The 17485-nt window shown below is 38.9% G+C and overlaps 4 protein-coding genes across 4 annotated transcripts; 2 read left to right on the plus strand and 2 right to left on the minus strand.

The window, feature by feature from the left end:
- Positions 1-782: 782 nt before the first annotated feature.
- On the plus strand, positions 783-3309 carry LOC125188006 (BTB/POZ domain-containing protein At5g48800-like). Its single transcript, XM_048084721.2, has 4 exons — positions 783-1041; positions 1123-1189; positions 1261-2415; positions 2640-3309. Exons 1-4 carry the CDS (start codon positions 968-970, stop codon positions 3180-3182), a joined length of 1839 nt encoding a protein of 612 aa, XP_047940678.1. The 5' UTR covers positions 783-967; the 3' UTR covers positions 3183-3309.
- A 90-nt stretch (positions 3310-3399) lies between these two features.
- On the minus strand, positions 3400-4950 carry LOC125188008 (cytochrome b5-like). Its single transcript, XM_048084723.2, has 3 exons — positions 4815-4950; positions 3823-3889; positions 3400-3745 (listed from the first exon to the last, which is right to left on the minus strand). Exons 1-3 carry the CDS (start codon positions 4890-4892, stop codon positions 3492-3494), a joined length of 399 nt encoding a protein of 132 aa, XP_047940680.1. The 5' UTR covers positions 4893-4950; the 3' UTR covers positions 3400-3491.
- A 2108-nt stretch (positions 4951-7058) lies between these two features.
- On the plus strand, positions 7059-11449 carry LOC125188005 (Leucine-rich repeat protein kinase family protein). Its single transcript, XM_048084720.2, has 16 exons — positions 7059-7379; positions 7496-8027; positions 8104-8555; positions 8628-8745; positions 8821-8889; positions 8967-9035; positions 9116-9184; positions 9274-9345; positions 9461-9529; positions 9608-9840; positions 9927-10132; positions 10214-10340; positions 10433-10501; positions 10571-10760; positions 10834-10966; positions 11059-11449. The coding sequence occupies exons 1-16, from the start codon at positions 7304-7306 to the stop codon at positions 11272-11274; spliced, it is 2700 nt and encodes an 899-aa protein (XP_047940677.1). The 5' UTR covers positions 7059-7303; the 3' UTR covers positions 11275-11449.
- Positions 11450-11458: 9 nt separating this feature from the next.
- Positions 11459-13842, minus strand: LOC125188007 (uncharacterized). Its single transcript, XM_048084722.2, has 10 exons — positions 13583-13842; positions 13196-13498; positions 13032-13104; positions 12829-12941; positions 12534-12618; positions 12374-12446; positions 12122-12177; positions 11974-12039; positions 11835-11900; positions 11459-11747 (listed from the first exon to the last, which is right to left on the minus strand). Exons 1-10 carry the CDS (start codon positions 13771-13773, stop codon positions 11667-11669), a joined length of 1107 nt encoding a protein of 368 aa, XP_047940679.2. The 5' UTR covers positions 13774-13842; the 3' UTR covers positions 11459-11666.
- Between the last annotated feature and the right edge of the window lie 3643 nt (positions 13843-17485).

A 17485-nucleotide genomic window follows, 5' to 3' on the forward strand; every position in this document is an offset into this window, starting at 1 on the left:
ATCCAGCCATGTTATGTAGACTATAATATATGTATTGAACTTCGATTGTATGTTAGTTATACTAGTATTTGATTTGGTTTGTGCATTAATACTTTAATTTGATATATTCACATATATTTTGTTTTAATATTACTACAAGTATATAAAACGACCTACGCAAATAAAAATATTTATAATTGATAATTGATTGTATTTGTAATATATGCTTTCACATTCAAGCTACATGCATGATTGCCAAACCAATTAAATAAACTATCAATACCAAATGCAAAATGTATTGTTACCCCACCAAAAAGATTTATGATTTATCCTTGTCGAGTTTGGTAGTCAATCAAACGAATTATCAAGTGGATCCACCGCTATCTACTAGTAGTGTTTTATTTATTATTTGGAGCTCAACTATATTAATATTTCAAAATTTATCAAACCATATTTTAAATTCCAATTTTTTTTATAAATTCCAAAAAATTGAAAATTTATTATATGTGTTAGTTTAGAAAATATGGAGTAATAGTTTAATTGTCATACCCTAATCGAAACTCTGAATCTAAACCGAAATTGTTCTGAGTAGGAGTAAAAGGGTAATATGAGTAGATTTATGGGCGAAATGTAAATTACCAAAACAGAATAACGACCTTTTTTTACCGGTTTTTTTTCTTAGTCTTCTTAGGAGTGTGCAAACTTCCCTATTTTTGTAATGCTTCATTAAAATAAAGAGTAGTGTGTTCCTTTATTTACGCTTCTTTATGTGCACAAATCTTGAAGTAATGCTTTTCAAAAATTGAGGATTTGATAGATTAATATAGTATATAAACTTTGTTTTCTTCTTTACAAAATGTCCCACAAATGAGGCCCAGTGTTTTCTGCATTCACATATCATGTTTGACAAAATGCCTAAACAACTCTCCCAAAACCAACAGCTCCCTCTTCACTATCTTTCTCTCTCAAAACCTTCCATTTCTCCTCCATGGAAAAGCATCTCCACCCACCGCCGCCTTCCCCCCACGGCCGCCGCCGCCGCCAGCAACGCCGCTGTGAATGGTATATATAGTTTGTGCTTCATGCTTTCCACTTAATAGAGAATTAATTTGCTAATATTATCGAATTTGTATATTTCTATAGGGTGTTTCTAGATGTTCCAAGTGATATAACCATCCATGTAGATGATGCTACATTCTCATTGCATAAGGTAAGTAAATCCCGAAATATCTTACCAACTGAGTTGCACTTCTGTTTAATTAATGCATTCAATTATTGCAGTTTCCTTTGGTTTCAAGATGTGGAAGAATCAGGAAGCTCTTAGCGGAGCTTCCTGATTCCGAGTGCACGACGTCGATCGAGCTCCGCGGCCTCCCGGGAGGCGCGGACTCGTTCGACCTAGCGGCGCAGTTCTGCTACGGCGTCAACTTCGAGATCACCGCCGCGAACGTCGCCGATCTCTACTGCGCCTCTCACTACCTCGAAATGACGGAGGACTACTCAAACGGCAACCTCATCTCCCGCGCCGGAGAGTATCTCGACACCGTCGTGTGCCGGAGTCTCGAAACGAGTGTCGAAGTCCTCCGCTGCTGCGAGCCCCTCCTCCCCCTCGCCGACGACCTCCGCGTCGTCGCCCGCTGCGTCGACGCCATCGCCTCCAAGGCGAGCGCCGAGCAGATCGCCTCCAGCTTCTCCCGCCTCGAGTACAGCAGCTCGGGCCGGCTCCACATGAGCAAGCATGCCCGAGGCGGGGGAAGCGGAGGAGGCGGGGACTGGTGGGCGGAGGACCTCTCGGTCCTCCGCATCGACCTGTACGAGAGGGTGATCGCCGCGATGAAAAGTCGCGGCGTGAGGCCCGAGAGCGTCGGGGCGGCCCTCGTGAGCTACGCGCAGCGGGAGCTGCTCAAGAAGGCGAGGCCCGACCACGAGCCGCGGCTCGTGGTCGAGACCATCACCGGCCTCCTCCCGCTCGAGAGGTTCGCCGTGCCCCTCTCGTTCCTCTTCGGCCTGCTGAAGAGCGCAGTGGCGCTCGACTGTGCGCTCTCCAGCAGGCTCGACCTCGAGAGGAGGATCGGGTCGCAGCTCGACGCTGCGACCCTGGACGACGCGCTGATCCCCTCGTCCGGGAACGAGGGGGACACGTTGTTCGATGTCGACACGTTTCATCGGATTCTGATCAACTTCTCACAGCAGGATTGTGACAGTGAGGATGATGATTTGGAGTCTCTGTTTGAATCGGACAGCCCCGCGGCTGCGGCTTCACCGTCGCAATCAGCGTTGTTTCGGGTTTCGAAATTGGTTGATAGTTATTTGACTGAGATTGCTTCCGATGCTAATTTGAAGCTCAACAAGTTCGTGGCAGTGGCGGAAAGCCTTCCGGCCCATGCTCGAACAGTCCACGACGGACTGTATCGAGCCATCGATGTATACCTCAAGGTAAGTGGTCGATATATACTCGAACCGAACCAAACCGAATGCGCTTTGGTTACTTTGCTTCGATCGGTTTTCTCAAGCATATTGGTTAATTTAATTCGGTTCAATAGCTTGAGAAAACCGACCGAGTGAACCGTTGAACCGCCGGTTTCTGAACCGTAGATACTAGAAAATAGTACTACTATGTTAGTTTATGCAAATAACAAATAAATGGTGTACACTCACAGGCTCATCAAGGCTTAACAGATCAAGAGAGGAGGAAGCTCTGCAAACTGATCGATTTCCAGAAACTCTCCCAGGAAGCCGGGTCCCACGCCGCCCAGAACGAGCGGCTCCCCCTCCAGTCCGTCGTCCAGGTCCTCTACTACGAGCAGCTCCGCCTCCGCACGGCCCTGCTCTGCACGGGCTCCTCCGCCTTCCCGGACGACGACGCCAAGCCCGCCGCGCACCAGTCGTGGCGGATCAGCAGCGGCGCCCTCAGCGCGGCCATGTCCCCGCGCGACAACTACGCGTCGCTGAGGCGGGAGAACCGCGAGCTGAAGCTCGAGCTGGCCCGCCTCAGGATGAGGCTCAACGACCTGGAGAAGGAGCATGTTTGCATGAAGAGGAACATGGACAAGGACAAGTCCAGTTCGAGGAAGTTCTTGATCTGTTTTGCTAGGGTGATTGGTAAGATGAGGGTGTTGGTTCGGTGTTACTCGACAGCGTCGCCGTCGCCATCGACATCGAAGCAGTTGCAGGGGGAGAAGATGAAACAACACAATTTGTAGGTGTATATGTTTTATACTTGTTTGTACTTTCTTCCATCTTGTTTCTTGTTATTCGTTTACTATTTTTCATCACATTCTTTCTTGATATAAAGCATAATCAACAAATGAAATTATTTAATTAAATTTAGTAATTCAATGTCGTTTCGTTGTCTACAATGTGACGTCGTTTGTTGATATATATCCAATAGTATCACTTAAGTTTTGAAGAAAACAAGAATTGAGTTCCTTCAAGAATAAACTTTGGCATAGAACAAACATTCCCCTCAATCACCACAAAGCAAACACCCCTCTCTCAAGATTACATAAAACCTAGGCCTCGGATTTGGCGTATAAACGGAGGCCAACGGCCAAGCCCAAGATGACCAAAGGGACTAAGAACTGTAGGAGCTTGACGATGAACTCTGGCGTCTTGTCCTGATTGTGATGAGGCTGCTTGGGAGGGGCGTACGCCTTCTTGGGGGGGATTGTTGACACGTCAATCTCACCAACGAGGAACTCTTCCAACTTCGTCAGAGCGCTGGGGCTGTGCCCGATATCATCAAAATCCTCGGTTGCATCCTTCCCTGCAGCCACAGACAACAATGTTAGAGACGAAACGCCCTGCTTCAACATCTCTGCGTGGGGGAGCTTTCGCAAGTACCTGTCGCGTTTATTAAAATGTCGTCGCCACCGGGATGATCATCCAAGAAATTGGTGACGTCGTAGACCTGATGAAATGAAGAGGGATGGGAGCGTTGAGAATTGAGACAACCAAATGTACACTAACTATGCAAGTATGTTGAGGTCATATGTTGTGTGATGATTTGGAGGAAAGGTACAATTTTGGAGGAAAATAAAATCTTGTACTCTCTGTCTCACTTATTTTACCCAAAAAATTGGACGTTTAAACATGAGATTTACTTTCTACACACATCTACAAATTGAATAAGTTCACAAGAATAGCAATCTCTACTCACAAAGCACAAAAACAACCTAAGATAGGGAAAAAATCTAAGCAAGAAGTAATAAATCCCAAATCCAACCAAGCCCAATTCAAGAATCTATCAAGATTGAATCTTTTGTAGCACCCACACATCAAACACACAAAATAAAGTCCACCCACTATATCATTCAAAAAAGTGATCAATATAATGGTCACAAACACATACAAAATCAAGAATCGATCAAGATTGAGACTTTGATACATGGACACATCAACCACACAAAATCAAGCACACCCACTACATCAATCCAAAAAAAGGTACATTATCTTTATCACAAACTCAGAAACCAATTCAAGAATCGATCAAGATTGAGTCTTTGACACATGCACAAATCAAACACACAAAATAAAGTCCACCCACTCCATTATAAACCTATAACATCATCATGTTCACAAACTCAAAAATCCAATTCAAGAATCGATCAAGATTGAGTCTTTGACACATGCACATATCAAAAACCCAAAATAAAGTCCACCCACTAGTACATTATAGCAACACTTGGTCACAAACTCAAAAACCATTTCAAGAATCGATCAAGATTGAGTCTTTGACACATGCACACATCAAACACACAAAATAAAGTCGACCCACTACTTCATACCAAAAAAAGCACAGAATCTAGGCCACCTTAAAACTTCCAAAAATGTACCTTTCCTCCAATGACAAGCCAGCAATCCTTGCTGTTGTTGTGCTCTGAAACCTCAGCTAGAGTGTAAACCTTAGCCATTGAAGTACAGGGGTCGTAATGATGGGCATTCTCTTGCAAAAGTGCTCTCTTTTGTAGAGGGTGGGTGGTGGGTAGGTCTTAGGTGGGGTGGGGGGTCACGTGTGGTAAAGACTGTCCGTTTTTGCAACCAATCAACCCAATTTTGGTAATAAAGTCTAAAAACAGTCATAATTAAGTGGGAAACTGTTTTTTTTTCTTATTCAATTTGATCCTATTAATTTAGCAAGAATTGGACTAACTATTTTCATGATTCATGTGTATACAAGCTTTAAAAATAAAGATTGTATAGTGAAAATGACAGTAGAAATATTAGATAGAAGTGAGTAAGAAAAAAATGAAAAATAGTTGGGCGGAGGAATCAAGCAACAAATAGAATCAAAATTCTAGTATTTCCTATTCGACCACGCACTCCTCCATTCACTATTTTCCTTTTTTATCGAAAAAGAAAAACTGAGGATTCACCAGCCACAATAAATTAGTAGTAATAAATACTGATTAAAGCTTTCTTCGATTTTTGATAAAGATTTTAAACCAATTGCTAAAATTATAAACATAAAACTCGAAATACAGTAATTTCAGACTTCATTCTGACTAAAATAGAAGCCCAGTTTGAAATAACCCAAAAAAGTTCTTATGAAATCGTCAAATTATTATCAGAAAAAAAATATCACATAAATTTTATTTTCCTTTTCTAATTTGGTTATATGTTTATGAAGTTTTCGAATTTCTTAGCAATATTTCACATTTACTCTATGCTCCATTTATTATTTTTGTTTTTTCCACATAATATCTCTGGGCCGGCTACAACAATAAATAGGCCCAAAGTAGATAATTAGGAGCCTACTAAATTAGGCCCAAATTTCTCATAAGGTGGAAAAAAGTAGAGTAGGTAAAAAAATATCCATAATTCAAATAATCAAATCGAACTCGAATATTAAATCCGGTTAGGGACTTTTATTTTATTTTATTTTATTAAAAGTCAAGGTAGTACAACAATATATCAATTTCTTGGATTTTATGGTTTATTTTGAATTTCAAATATTTAGAATTGGTTCAAATGTATATCTATCGAAATTGGATTTAAGTAGAGGTCATGATAAGCTATCTATCATGCCCTCTTCTTCTTTGACGACTTCTTGAACAAGAACTCTCTCAAATTGCAACATCAAGACATGATGGAAAAAGGAAATCTAAACAGTTTCATTAGAGATTTGGTCACATTCAATAAAAAGGCTTAATGGTTTGAATTTTAGTAGTCATGAGAGAGAGGTGTGATGATTATGGCAGAATTATGGCATTTAATTATGGGGTGTGCAAAAAAAGTTAATTTCCCTTGATCAACAAGACTACCTTTAATTATGCATATACACATAGGCCTAAACTCAATCATTTTTTTACCTTTTGCTGGATTCATACTCAAGCATCCGATGCATATAAAATTTGATTTTTTTTCACGATCCATCTCTTCTTATTCATGAAATAAATCGAATGGATCAAAACTTAGTAAATTATTTATTCACACAAAAATATGAACAACTAATCAATGCAAACCAAAAAAGTGCCTAGTATATAAAATTAGATTTAGTACTTAAAGGGATTCAGATAGTAATTTTTACATATATAGAGAGATTTTGAGAGAAGAAAAATATGAAGTGTATCTTAGTTCACATAAATGGAAAACCATTTCTTTTTAAATAATGGAAAAATACTGGCTTTGCAAAAGGTGAAAAAAGAGGGTGGAAAAGGTATACAAGCATAGAAAGAAAGCTGGCCAAAAAGAAGGGAAAAAATCATGCAAAAACAGTAACTGAGAAAACAAAAAACAAATAAATCACCACTGATTGTTTCTTCACTGATAAATTTGAATTCATGCCTCATTACAAGAAACTGAAAAACAAATGGATTCATGTGTTCTTGAAAACTACTAACAAGCCTGTTGTGTGCAAACCATGTGAGAGAACTAACTAAAGTTTCCAACTTTTCCCATCTTAAAAGATTAGAGACTAAAACTCCACCTTACTAGAAAGCACACACTTCTTCTACCACCAACATCTTGCTTGTCCTAACAAATGCAAAGATTGTTCTTTTGTGGGGGGTGGTGATGATTGGATGGGTAGGGTAGGGTGGGAGCAAGATATGCACCTTTTCACTTGATGCTTTGTGAATATGGTCCCTCTCTTCCAAGGTAACCAAGACATCATCACTCATGATAATTACTTGCCCCAAACATAGCTCAATCTAGAACAGCATGCATTGTAACGGTCAAAACTTGGCTTTTTTATTACTTCACTCAACAGCTTCACCTCTCATTGCTCTCTTCTTGCTTCCTCTCTCCTCAAGAACTAACCACATCTCTATGATCAACTGGGATTTACTACATACCTGCATTTAGCTTCTCACATTTCTACTTTATGGAGCATCAATTCAACTGGCTTATCTTATCACTATTTTCAGCACTCATCAGGCTCACTCTATGCTACCAAGATGGTATTTCATTTCCTTCTTTCTTGAGATTATTCATGTAATTGTTGAAAGAGAAGTTGTAAGAGTGTGTGTTCATAGTTCATACCTTATAAATCTGTTTCCTTTGCTGCTTTTGTTAGGATTCTTGAGTTTAGCATGTGGTGGAAGTGTGAACTACGTCGATTCTTCCAATGTTTCGTGGACAGCGGATGGATATTATGTGAGCAAAGGGAACATCAGTAGTGTTGTTTTCCCAGAGGGCACGTCTCGCTCGCTCAGATTCTTCCCGGATTCGTTGGGGAGAAACTGCTACAGGCTACCATTGCACAACACCTCATCGCTGTTTCTTGTGAGGAGCACGTTCGTGTACAAGAACTACGACGGCCTTGAGAAGCCCCCTGTGTTCTCTGTCTCTCTTGGCACGGCTATCACCACCACGGTCAATCTTGCCCACACCGATCCTTGGATTGAGGAATTCGTGTGGGCGCCTAATAAGGATGTGTTGCCCTTGTGCTTCCACTCCATCCCGAATGGGGGGTTCCCGGTCGTCTCGTCTGTTGAGGTCCGGCCTCTGCCTGTTGGGGCCTACAGCGCTGCGTTGGGAGATTGGAGCAGTAAGCTTATGAGGAAGGCGTACCGTATCAACTGTGGCTATGTCGATGGACCACTGAGGTAGTGTGTGTGTGTTTGTGTGTTTTGATTGTTTTAAGGTAATGTGATGATTGATTGTTTCTTGGCAAAAATGAAGGTACCCTCTTGATCCATATGATAGAATATGGGATGCTGATGAGGATTACTCGCCTTACCACGTCTCGTCTGGCTTCGACATCGATAGCAACTTCAGCCTGTCCGGCATCAAGGAGAGCCCCCCGTGTGTTATACTGCAGACAGGGCGCGTTTTAGCCAGGTGGAACAGCCTCGTATACGCGCTGCCTCTAGACAGCTTGGGAGACTACCATGTTGTCCTCTACTTTGCTGGCATTCTGCCAGTCTCCCCATCATTCGACGTGCTGATCAATGGGAACGTCGTCTACTCAAACTACACAGTGGCACGCTGGGAGGCGAGCAGCCTCTTCTTTACTGTGAGAGGGATCAGGAGCTTGAACGTTACGTTGAAGGCCATCGCCTACTATCCTCTGGTGAATGCTCTTGAGGTTTACGAGATTCTCGACGTTCCTCTAGACTCTTCTTCAACTACAGGTTTGAGGTGCATTCTTGAATTCTTGTTATTCTTCGAGTAGAGCCTTAAAAAAACATCGGTCTCGTTTGCAGTTTCAGCGCTCCAGGTTATCCAGCAGTCCACGGGGAAGGATCTCGGGTGGCAAGATGATCCATGCTCTCCAACACCATGGGAGCACATCGGCTGTGATGGAAACCTTGTTACATCACTGTATTCCCAACACCTTCGCCTTCTTTTTCGTTCTTGTTGTCGAGAAAGTGACGAAAAATCTTGGTTTTTTCGCAGGAGACTCTCGGATATCAACTTGAGAAAGATCAGCCCTATATTTGGTGATCTGCTGGATCTAAAAGCACTGTAAGACCCTCTTTCACCAGACATTCCCCAAAAAAATCCCAAGATTATGAAAAAACTCAATTTCGTGGTGATTTCAGGGATCTGCACAACACTTCTCTTGCTGGAGAAATACAAAACTTGGGAGGCCTACAGCATCTTGAGAAACTGTATGTATCATCTTCCTGTGCAAATTAGTTTATCGAGAGAGAACCAAAGTTCGAAAACTCGGTTTTGATGATTGCTGCAGGAACTTGAGCTTCAATCGGTTAACATCATTTGGTTCTGAGCTGGAAGACTTGATGAACATTCGAGTTCTGTAAGTCTAATCACTGAAAACTACTTTTCATCTCCAATCCTCACTCGATGGGAACGAGAAAGATTGAAAAACGCGGTTTCTGTATGCAGGGATCTGCAGAACAATAGTCTGCAAGGGGAAGTACCTGAGAGCTTGGCAGAGCTGAAGGATCTTCATCTGTTGTAAGCCGAATTTCTGCCTTTAAAACAGCTACATTCTACCAATCCCGCCTTGTAAAAATCGCGCTATGATCACATCATGATATACGTATTCTGTGTCTGTCACGAATATTTGAAGGAACCTGGAGAATAACAAGCTACAAGGGCCACTCCCGCAGTCACTAAACCGAGAAAGCTTAGAAGTCAGGTGAGTATATCAGTCCATACCTCTTTTTGCATCTGATATCTACCTATTTTTTTTCTGAACACATTCTCCGTTTTTCAGGACATCGGGGAATTTATGTCTCTCCTTCTTGACGACATGCAACGAGAGCTCAAGCAATTCTTCGCTCCAAACTCCACAAGTCACGGTCTTCACCCCAGGAAAGCGCAAAAACCATACACATCTAGGTGTTGTACTTGGTGTAGTGTGTGGTGCTGTTCTTGCTCTTTTTGCCATCGCGTTTTCAGCTCTCCTGTACATCAAGAATAAGAGAGGCGAAAGCGCGTCTATACCAAGTATGCCAAGCTCCAAACCAATCACAATATCAAAACTTTTTCATGATAACACAATCACACTAAGAGGATTGAAATGAATTTTTTAGAATCAGAAGTGGACATGCATACATGGGGTTCAGCAAGAGTTTTCACTTACAAGGAGATCAAAACAACCACAAACAATTTCAAACAGGCCATAGGGCGTGGTAGCTTCGGATGTGTGTATGCTGGCAAGCTCCCGGGTGGCAGACTCGTAGCTGTTAAAGTCCGGTTTGACAAAACTCAGCTCGGAGGTGAATCTTTCATCAATGAGGTATGAAGTGCACCTACTGTTGGAAAGTAAAGTAGCAAGAAGTTGGTTTTGAGACGACTTTAACAAAACTTCGTTTTTCAGGTGTCTCTTCTGTCACAAATTCGCCACCAGAATCTTGTATCCTTGGAAGGATTCTGCTGTGAATCAAAGCATCAGATTCTGGTTTACGAGTTCTTACCCGGTGGATCCTTGGCCGATAACCTCTATGGTAATATTATTATTACTGTGGCCTTCCGTAGTTTTTACTGATCATGATCTGCCTTCTTTGAGTGATGATTCCAGCATTTTTAACTCCAACAGGGGCTAAAAGTAAGAAACTGACACTAAGTTGGGTGCGTAGACTGAAAATTGCTGTGGATGCTGCAAAAGGTATAGTTTACTTTCACCTTTGAAATCTTGAAGAATGGTATACCAAAAAAACTGCTTTTATTGGCATAGGTTTGGACTACCTACACAATGGAAGTGATCTACGGATAATTCATCGCGACGTGAAGAGCAGCAACATACTTTTAGACACGGAAATGAACGCTAAAGTCTGTGATTTTGGCCTTTCTAAGCAAGTGGCTCAGTCAGATGCATCTCATGTCACTACTGTAGTCAAAGGCACTGCAGGCTATCTAGATCCAGAGTAATCTCTCTCTCTCATAGATAGATGGATAGATAGATAGATATATGCTTGAACAAATCGAACGTTGTTGCAGGTACTATTCCACTCAACAGTTAACTGAGAAGAGTGATGTATATAGCTTCGGAGTTGTACTTCTCGAGCTGATATGTGGCAGAGAGCCGCTCACTCACACAGGAACTCCAGATTCCTTCAATTTGGTCCTTTGGGTATGTAGATTTAGTGATATTGCGATTTTTCGATTATATTTAGCGTACCTTAGAATTCGATATAGTGATGAGTGTGTTTCTGTTGACTGCAGGCTAAACCGTACTTACAGGCTGGGGCATTTGAGATTGTGGATGAGAGCCTAGAGGGAAGCTTTGATGCAGAGAGCATGAGAAGGGCTTCTCTGATTGCTTGCAGGTCGGTTGAACGAGATGCGTTGCGCAGGCCGAGCATTTCAGAAGTGGTGGCTGAGCTCAAAGAAGCATACAATCTCCAGCTAAACTATCTTGGAACCTCTGCTGCAAATTAAGAGATCTTGACAGGCATTTTGCACGAATAGGATCGCCTGTGGCCGTGATTCGCCTCAATGGAGACGGGGAGAGAGGCATGAGTGTGTAACTTATTTTGTGAGATGGTGAGAGAAACAGGGATGTTAACTTACTCAAACAATGGAGGCCAATTTATGTGGAATTTGTATTTCTATACACTGCATCTATCAGGAAAGAAACTGTTGTGATTATAAATATTCTCATCATTTGCACATACAGCTGCTCGAACTCGAAGAGAATAGTAAAACAAGAGTAATCTCCTATCAACTATTCATAAAACTGCCTACCAATGCTTGAGATCTTCTGCAAACATGGTTTGGTTGCTCATTCTCTCCACCCCAAGATATGTACGCTAAGAGAAAGACGAGCATAGCTAACTTGAGTAGCGGCTTCGCAGATAGAGGAATAATCCTGTCAGAGCAGCCAAAGCATATGGAAACACAGTCCAGATTCCCTGTAAGGAAACAGATATTACTAGTATAGTTATGACAAAGTTCTACTTATCATGTCAGAAAATAGAAAACAGAAAACAAGAACTCACAACTACAGTGGCAATGGTTGCAAGTGCAAAGACTGGACGTTCTCGTAGCAAGAATCCAATTGCCAACTAAACAAGAGAAAACACTGTCAAGGCCTAAGAGAGACATTTTTTCAAGTAATTTCTTGATGATTTGAGAAACCTGTATTGGAAGAGTTATGAGTCCACCACAGCAGACACCGGCAAAGAAACACTCTGGTGTTATACCCTACAATCAGATTTCATTTATTGTATAATAGTCATAAAAGCATTTCCAGATTTTGACATCCAATTGACAGATGATTACTGACCATTGCCCCAGCAAGAAAAGCTGTGGGGTTTCTTACTCCAAGAGAGAATCGTTCCACTGAATTGCAAATAAAATGTGAGATTTCATCAACCTCTGAGACTAAATGAGAGAGTGCAGGAAGTACCAAAAACAAGATAGTATTACCAGAATCACTGAAATCACTCAATTGATATTCTGTTTCTCAGTTACACATCTACCTCCTCAATAACGGCCTAAGAAGGAATATAAACTTCAGTAGAACTGATAAACTAACCGAATCCAATAAGATTTCCATAACGTTGTACAGTGCCCGAAATTTCCTTGGCTTTCTCTTCACCAACCCCTATCTACAGTATCATCAAGGCACATAGTATCACATACCACAACTACAGTGTAGAACTTACAAGGAACAAAATGTGCTCCACCACACATACCTTCGAAAGAACATCATCAGATGCCTTGGATTGCCTGAACATTTTCCCGAGGTAAAATGGTATCATATCACTGATGCAAACTCCCCTGAAGATACAAAACAACATTTCAACTACAGTTATAGTATTACTCGAGATGCTCGAAAATTGGCAACTCTAAGACACATGAAGGTAAAATGGGTATCATATCACTGGTGCAAACTCCCCTGAAGACACAAACAACATTTAAGCTCGAGATGCTCGGAGATAGGCAACTCTAAGACACGACGAAGAAGCCAAAGAGAGCAAAAGCACTAACCAATACACCCACAAAACCGTGGTTAAAATGTATGGAGCATTTCTAGAAAATGAATCCACAAGAGAATGCCATGTCCCATCCAAACAAAGTAATCTTGCCAAAGTTACCCCAACCTACACCATTTCAAATGACCTGATAAAAGGGAAGATTACTACAGAGATGCATCAACACACAAATTGTGACTTTTGCAGATAAAAACACACCCATATATTCAAAGCCTCTTCGCTTATAAACAGCCCGAACCCTGCAGCCATGAGTAGCCAAAAGTAGATCCATCTGCAACAGAGAAAGCATATAACTTCAACAAAAATCTTGTTTTTTTTTTTGGCTGAAAATTTGAAATTAAAAAGATGGGAACTTTTTTCACCCTGGAGCATATTCCGGTAGCAATACTGTATATCCAAAAGCTCGGAAAATGAAAGCAGCAGAAGGCGAGACCAAAGGGGGAGAGGCTCCATCTTGTAGAAACTGAATCCCAGTTGATGTTCCCAAATTTGGAGGCTTCACACCGACTAAAATCAGTGTAATCACAGCAGCTATCCCCAAAAGTATCCCTAATTTTGAGAGAAACGAGCTTCCACTACCATCAATTTTGCTATCTAAGCTTTCAGAAACCCTAATTGGATCAGCTTCGGAGCTTTCTGCGCCATCACGATTAGAGCTCCTGATCCTGCAAAACAGGAGATGATTGTTAAAATTGAGCTTGTATCATATTTCTCACCCTCTTATATTCCCCCAATTTCACGACAATTACCGAGAACGCGATGATTTGAATAGGATTTTGGTGTCGCCGGAGAGAATTCTGGAGCGGTGAATTGGGCGACAGAAATGCAGTCGCCGGTGGTATATGGATCGGCGCGGCGGCCGCGGGAGAGCGAGGATGGAAGGAGGTCCGTTGCTAAGAATAACCGCCATGAGTGACTGAGACGACGGCGCCGGCGACATGTGGCGGAGGTTGATAATAACAGGATTGTTTGCTTTCCGGTGGGCCCAAATTCACTGCTATTGGGCCACGTGTTTTGGCGGATATAATTCGAATAACAGAATTACCGAATTTAATACTTATAAATTACTCCCTCCGTCGCCATTTGGAGTAACACTTTCACCAGACACAAATTTTAGAAATATAAAGAAAAAGTTGGTTGAAAAGTTGGTTGAAAAAGTTAGTGGAATGTGGGACCCACTTTTATATATTGGTTTTATGATAAAATGTGAGTGAAATGAGTTAGTAAAATGTGAGTGAAATGAGTTAGTAAAATGTGAGTGAAATGAGTTAAGTGAAATCAAATGTGAGATCTATTTACCATTTATGGTAAAAATGAAATGCTACTCTTGATTGAGCACGGACTAAAATAGAAATTAGTAACTCTTATTCGGAGACGTAGGGAGTAAACAGTGAATTGATAGTACATGCTAAAACAGCATAATCAATTAATCAAATACTATGACATTTGTGACCTTATTTATTTACTGAAATTTTTTTCGATGTAATATTTAGTGGTTTAGTGATTTTAGTTGAGAGAAAATAAAGTAATAAAGAGATAATAAGAGAAGATAGAACAAAGTATGAAATAAAATGAAATAGATATTAGAACACTCAAATAATACGGGAGAATTCAAAATAGCAGTATCATGAAAGGAATAACTCCTACATATTGGAGGATAAAATATGACAGAAATATATCCAAAATTATATGGGCTTGTTAGGTTTGATTAGAACTCAAACTTTTCGATATGAGCCCAAAAAGTAAAACATATAGGATTATTATAAAATTGATTATTTTTAATACTTACATTATGAGGATTTAAAATGAATCATCCCTTTGAATGAATTAGTGATCTTGGATTAAATTCCATATGCAATTGAAACAAAAAAAAAAGATAATAATTTTTTAATTTATCAATTTTGCAAGTCATGCTCTTGTATGTGCTTTTTTAAAATTTATACATATATATGGTCGTCATCGTGAATTGTATAGTTGATGCCAGTCATCCTCTAGCTCTTTCGTCATGGATCACATTTTCCAAGTCATGCTCCTATGCTTTTTTCACAACTTGACCAAATAAAATAGATTTGTTTATTTATATATGTGTGTTAAATATGTTTATGTCGTCCACCGCGACATAAATTAATTAGGCCCATATCTCATAGGCAAAATTATTGAATTATCTAGTAATAGGGCCGGTTCATATTTGACTAAAGTAATCATGCATCGTGCTCTTTGAATATATGGTTCAGTATTAGAAAATGCATCGTGCTCTTTGAATATATGGTTCAGTATTAGAAAGGAGCCACTCACCTTTTAAAAGGCCTCATAAGAGAGAGGGTTATTCACACTTATATAGATTAGATTAGATCATCACCAAGCCGATGTGGGACAAGATATTAGAATTTTAACATTCAGTTGACGATAAAATGCTTCTTAGTCGATAGTCCCTTCGTCCTATTATAAGTGAGTCATTTTATTTTTATACTCGTTTTTAGAAAGACATATAAAATAATTAAAATGAGAAAATGTAAAATAAAAGAGAACATCGTGCAGATGAGACTCTTCTTTATATTATTTTATCTCTTACTTTGTTTTAACTATATATTAAGAAAGTAGCATCATGTTTATGTTTATGGTGAGACAAATGGGGTATTGTTTATCATTCAAGTTTTAATAAATAAGTTAGATAATCAAATTATCGTACTCATCTATCCAAACTTAACAATTTAAAGAGGTTAGTTGCCAAAAAATTCATAGATTTTGATCAAATTATGTTTTGTTTTGCAACTTTAAAGGTTAGATAAAGAACTACTATAAAGTTTGGATTTGTTAACAATTATCTCATGACGAAAAAACCTTTTTACTTACGTGCAACTACATTGTTGATGTTTTTTAATCGAACAACGTTATTCTCTTCATGAATAGACTACATCTTTTAAGTCTTCGCCAATAATGTTCACGTGTAATGGTTGTCATACCAGATACAGAGTATAATTTTTAAAAACATATTATTTTATAATTACAAACGGTTCATAACTTCATATGTGTTCACACCAATTTTTAAAATTAGGCAACAAAAATTTATGATTTTTTCAGTCAAATTTTCCATTTGTAAATAAGGAAAAAGTTCATGACTTATTGTCTATGGCCAAAAAGACAAATGCACATCAAATGTTCCTTGTGCCTTGTTTCGAGGCGCATGTTTTGAGTAATGGCATGTTTCATAATCCCAATAAATTCATCTAAAGTATATAAAATAATATCCGAATATGAGAATAATATCAAGTATTTACTATTTTTGTATTATTCAATCGATATTATGGAATGTGAATAACTTTTTGTCTATATTCATGAACACACTCAAGTTACATACTAAAATAGTACTAGTAGAATACTACTAGTAATTAATTGCATTACCTCTAAAAGATAAAAGGAAAGAAGTACGATTTAAAGCTCAACGAATTAATATTTATATAACAAAATGGGATCAAATTATACCAAATTTATTCAACTAATTCTAGAAAAGGATATTCTTGAAAATGAATGAAACCTTTTCTTTTTGACGAAAAAACAATTATAAAAAAAAGGAGCAAGGAAAGCATGAGGTTGATAAACTTCCTAACCATTTAAAGAAACTTCTTTTCTTTTTGAAAAAAAAAACAAAAAAAAAAATAGAGAAATAAAAATACGAGAGGTCTCCAATTGACATCATGAGTGAAATATTTCTTTTACAATTAATAAATCAAATATTCACTTACACACAAAATTAAATTAAAAAAATACTATTATTAACTCTTTTAAAAACATAATATCACGAAAATAACGTCGGCCCAATACGACAAGCGCTTCCTCCACGTGGCGTATTTTTACTGGATTTACTAACTGTAAATTAGATTTCGTCTCAGTGAACAGTAATACTTGGTCCAATTAAATAAATTTGAAATCTAATATATTAATGTTAGGCCACTCTTTGTCAATTGTCACCCACTATTTTAATGCACAAACAAAAAAAAAATATGGGAGCCTTTGAATTGTATAAATAGTGTATTTAGCTTTATTTTACTTGAATTTAAATATCAAAGTCTTTTGATAAAAGATTCCCCGATAATAAAAAATGACAATAATTTCCCATAATTGTATATTTAAAACTGGAGTCAGAGAGGTTCATCACTAATTTTCATCTTTAATAGGAATATGACTTTTTTTCTTCCCTAATTTATTCTACAAAAAACGTTAGTTAGAATTAAATTCATTATTAATGGCTGCAACATAAATATTTCTCAAAGTAAAGGACGACTAGAACACTATCGAATATAGCAAAATTTAATTTAAATTCTGATTTTCCTTTTTAGTTGGCTTTTTGTATATTCATGGCACAAAATTGGACTTGTAATTAATGATAGAGTACATAATTAAATAAAAAAAATACTTAATAATTAGATAATATCCATCCTTACATCAACGCAACATTATTTTTAACACGTAACTAAAGTGCTGAGCTGAGCCTATCAAAATAAGATAATAGTCAAATTTAAAAAAGATAGTAATTTGTGGACTATAATAAAATGATTCCTTTTGAGTATAATATCATCATTTGCATATTCTATATAGGTAAGCCATCATTTTTTATAGTGCTTGTGACAGCCCAATTTTCCTGTAACGTAAGA

Source organism: Salvia hispanica, chromosome 5 (genome assembly GCF_029641045.1).
Source record: "Salvia hispanica isolate PSC_SH4W2 chromosome 5, Shi_PSC_v1, whole genome shotgun sequence".
NCBI lineage: Eukaryota > Viridiplantae > Streptophyta > Magnoliopsida > Lamiales > Lamiaceae > Salvia > Salvia hispanica.

Bases quoted from the DNA above. Each gene is read 5' to 3' on its own strand.
- LOC125188006 (XM_048084721.2), top strand. From the start codon at position 968: ATGGAAAAGCATCTCCACCCACCGCCGCCTTCCCCCCACGGCCGCCGC. The intron at 1,042-1,122 runs GTATATATAGTT...ATATTTCTATAG, and splicing joins CAGCAACGCCGCTGTGAATG to GGTGTTTCTAGATGTTCCAA. The intron at 1,190-1,260 runs GTAAGTAAATCC...CAATTATTGCAG, and splicing joins CTACATTCTCATTGCATAAG to TTTCCTTTGGTTTCAAGATG.
- LOC125188008 (XM_048084723.2), bottom strand. From the start codon at position 4,892: ATGGCTAAGGTTTACACTCTAGCTGAGGTTTCAGAGCACAACAACAGC. The intron at 3,890-4,814 runs GTACATTTTTGG...TCATTTCATCAG, and splicing joins GGCTTGTCATTGGAGGAAAG to GTCTACGACGTCACCAATTT. The intron at 3,746-3,822 runs GTACTTGCGAAA...CTGTGGCTGCAG, and splicing joins CATTTTAATAAACGCGACAG to GGAAGGATGCAACCGAGGAT.
- LOC125188005 (XM_048084720.2), top strand. From the start codon at position 7,304: ATGGAGCATCAATTCAACTGGCTTATCTTATCACTATTTTCAGCACTC. The intron at 8,746-8,820 runs GTATTCCCAACA...GTTTTTTCGCAG, and splicing joins GGAAACCTTGTTACATCACT to GAGACTCTCGGATATCAACT. The intron at 9,530-9,607 runs GTGAGTATATCA...TCCGTTTTTCAG, and splicing joins CGAGAAAGCTTAGAAGTCAG to GACATCGGGGAATTTATGTC.
- LOC125188007 (XM_048084722.2), bottom strand. From the start codon at position 13,773: ATGTCGCCGGCGCCGTCGTCTCAGTCACTCATGGCGGTTATTCTTAGC. The intron at 13,105-13,195 runs GTGAAAAAAGTT...TCTCTGTTGCAG, and splicing joins CTACCGGAATATGCTCCAGG to ATGGATCTACTTTTGGCTAC. The intron at 12,040-12,121 runs GTCAGTAATCAT...ATCTGATTGTAG, and splicing joins CTTTTCTTGCTGGGGCAATG to GGTATAACACCAGAGTGTTT.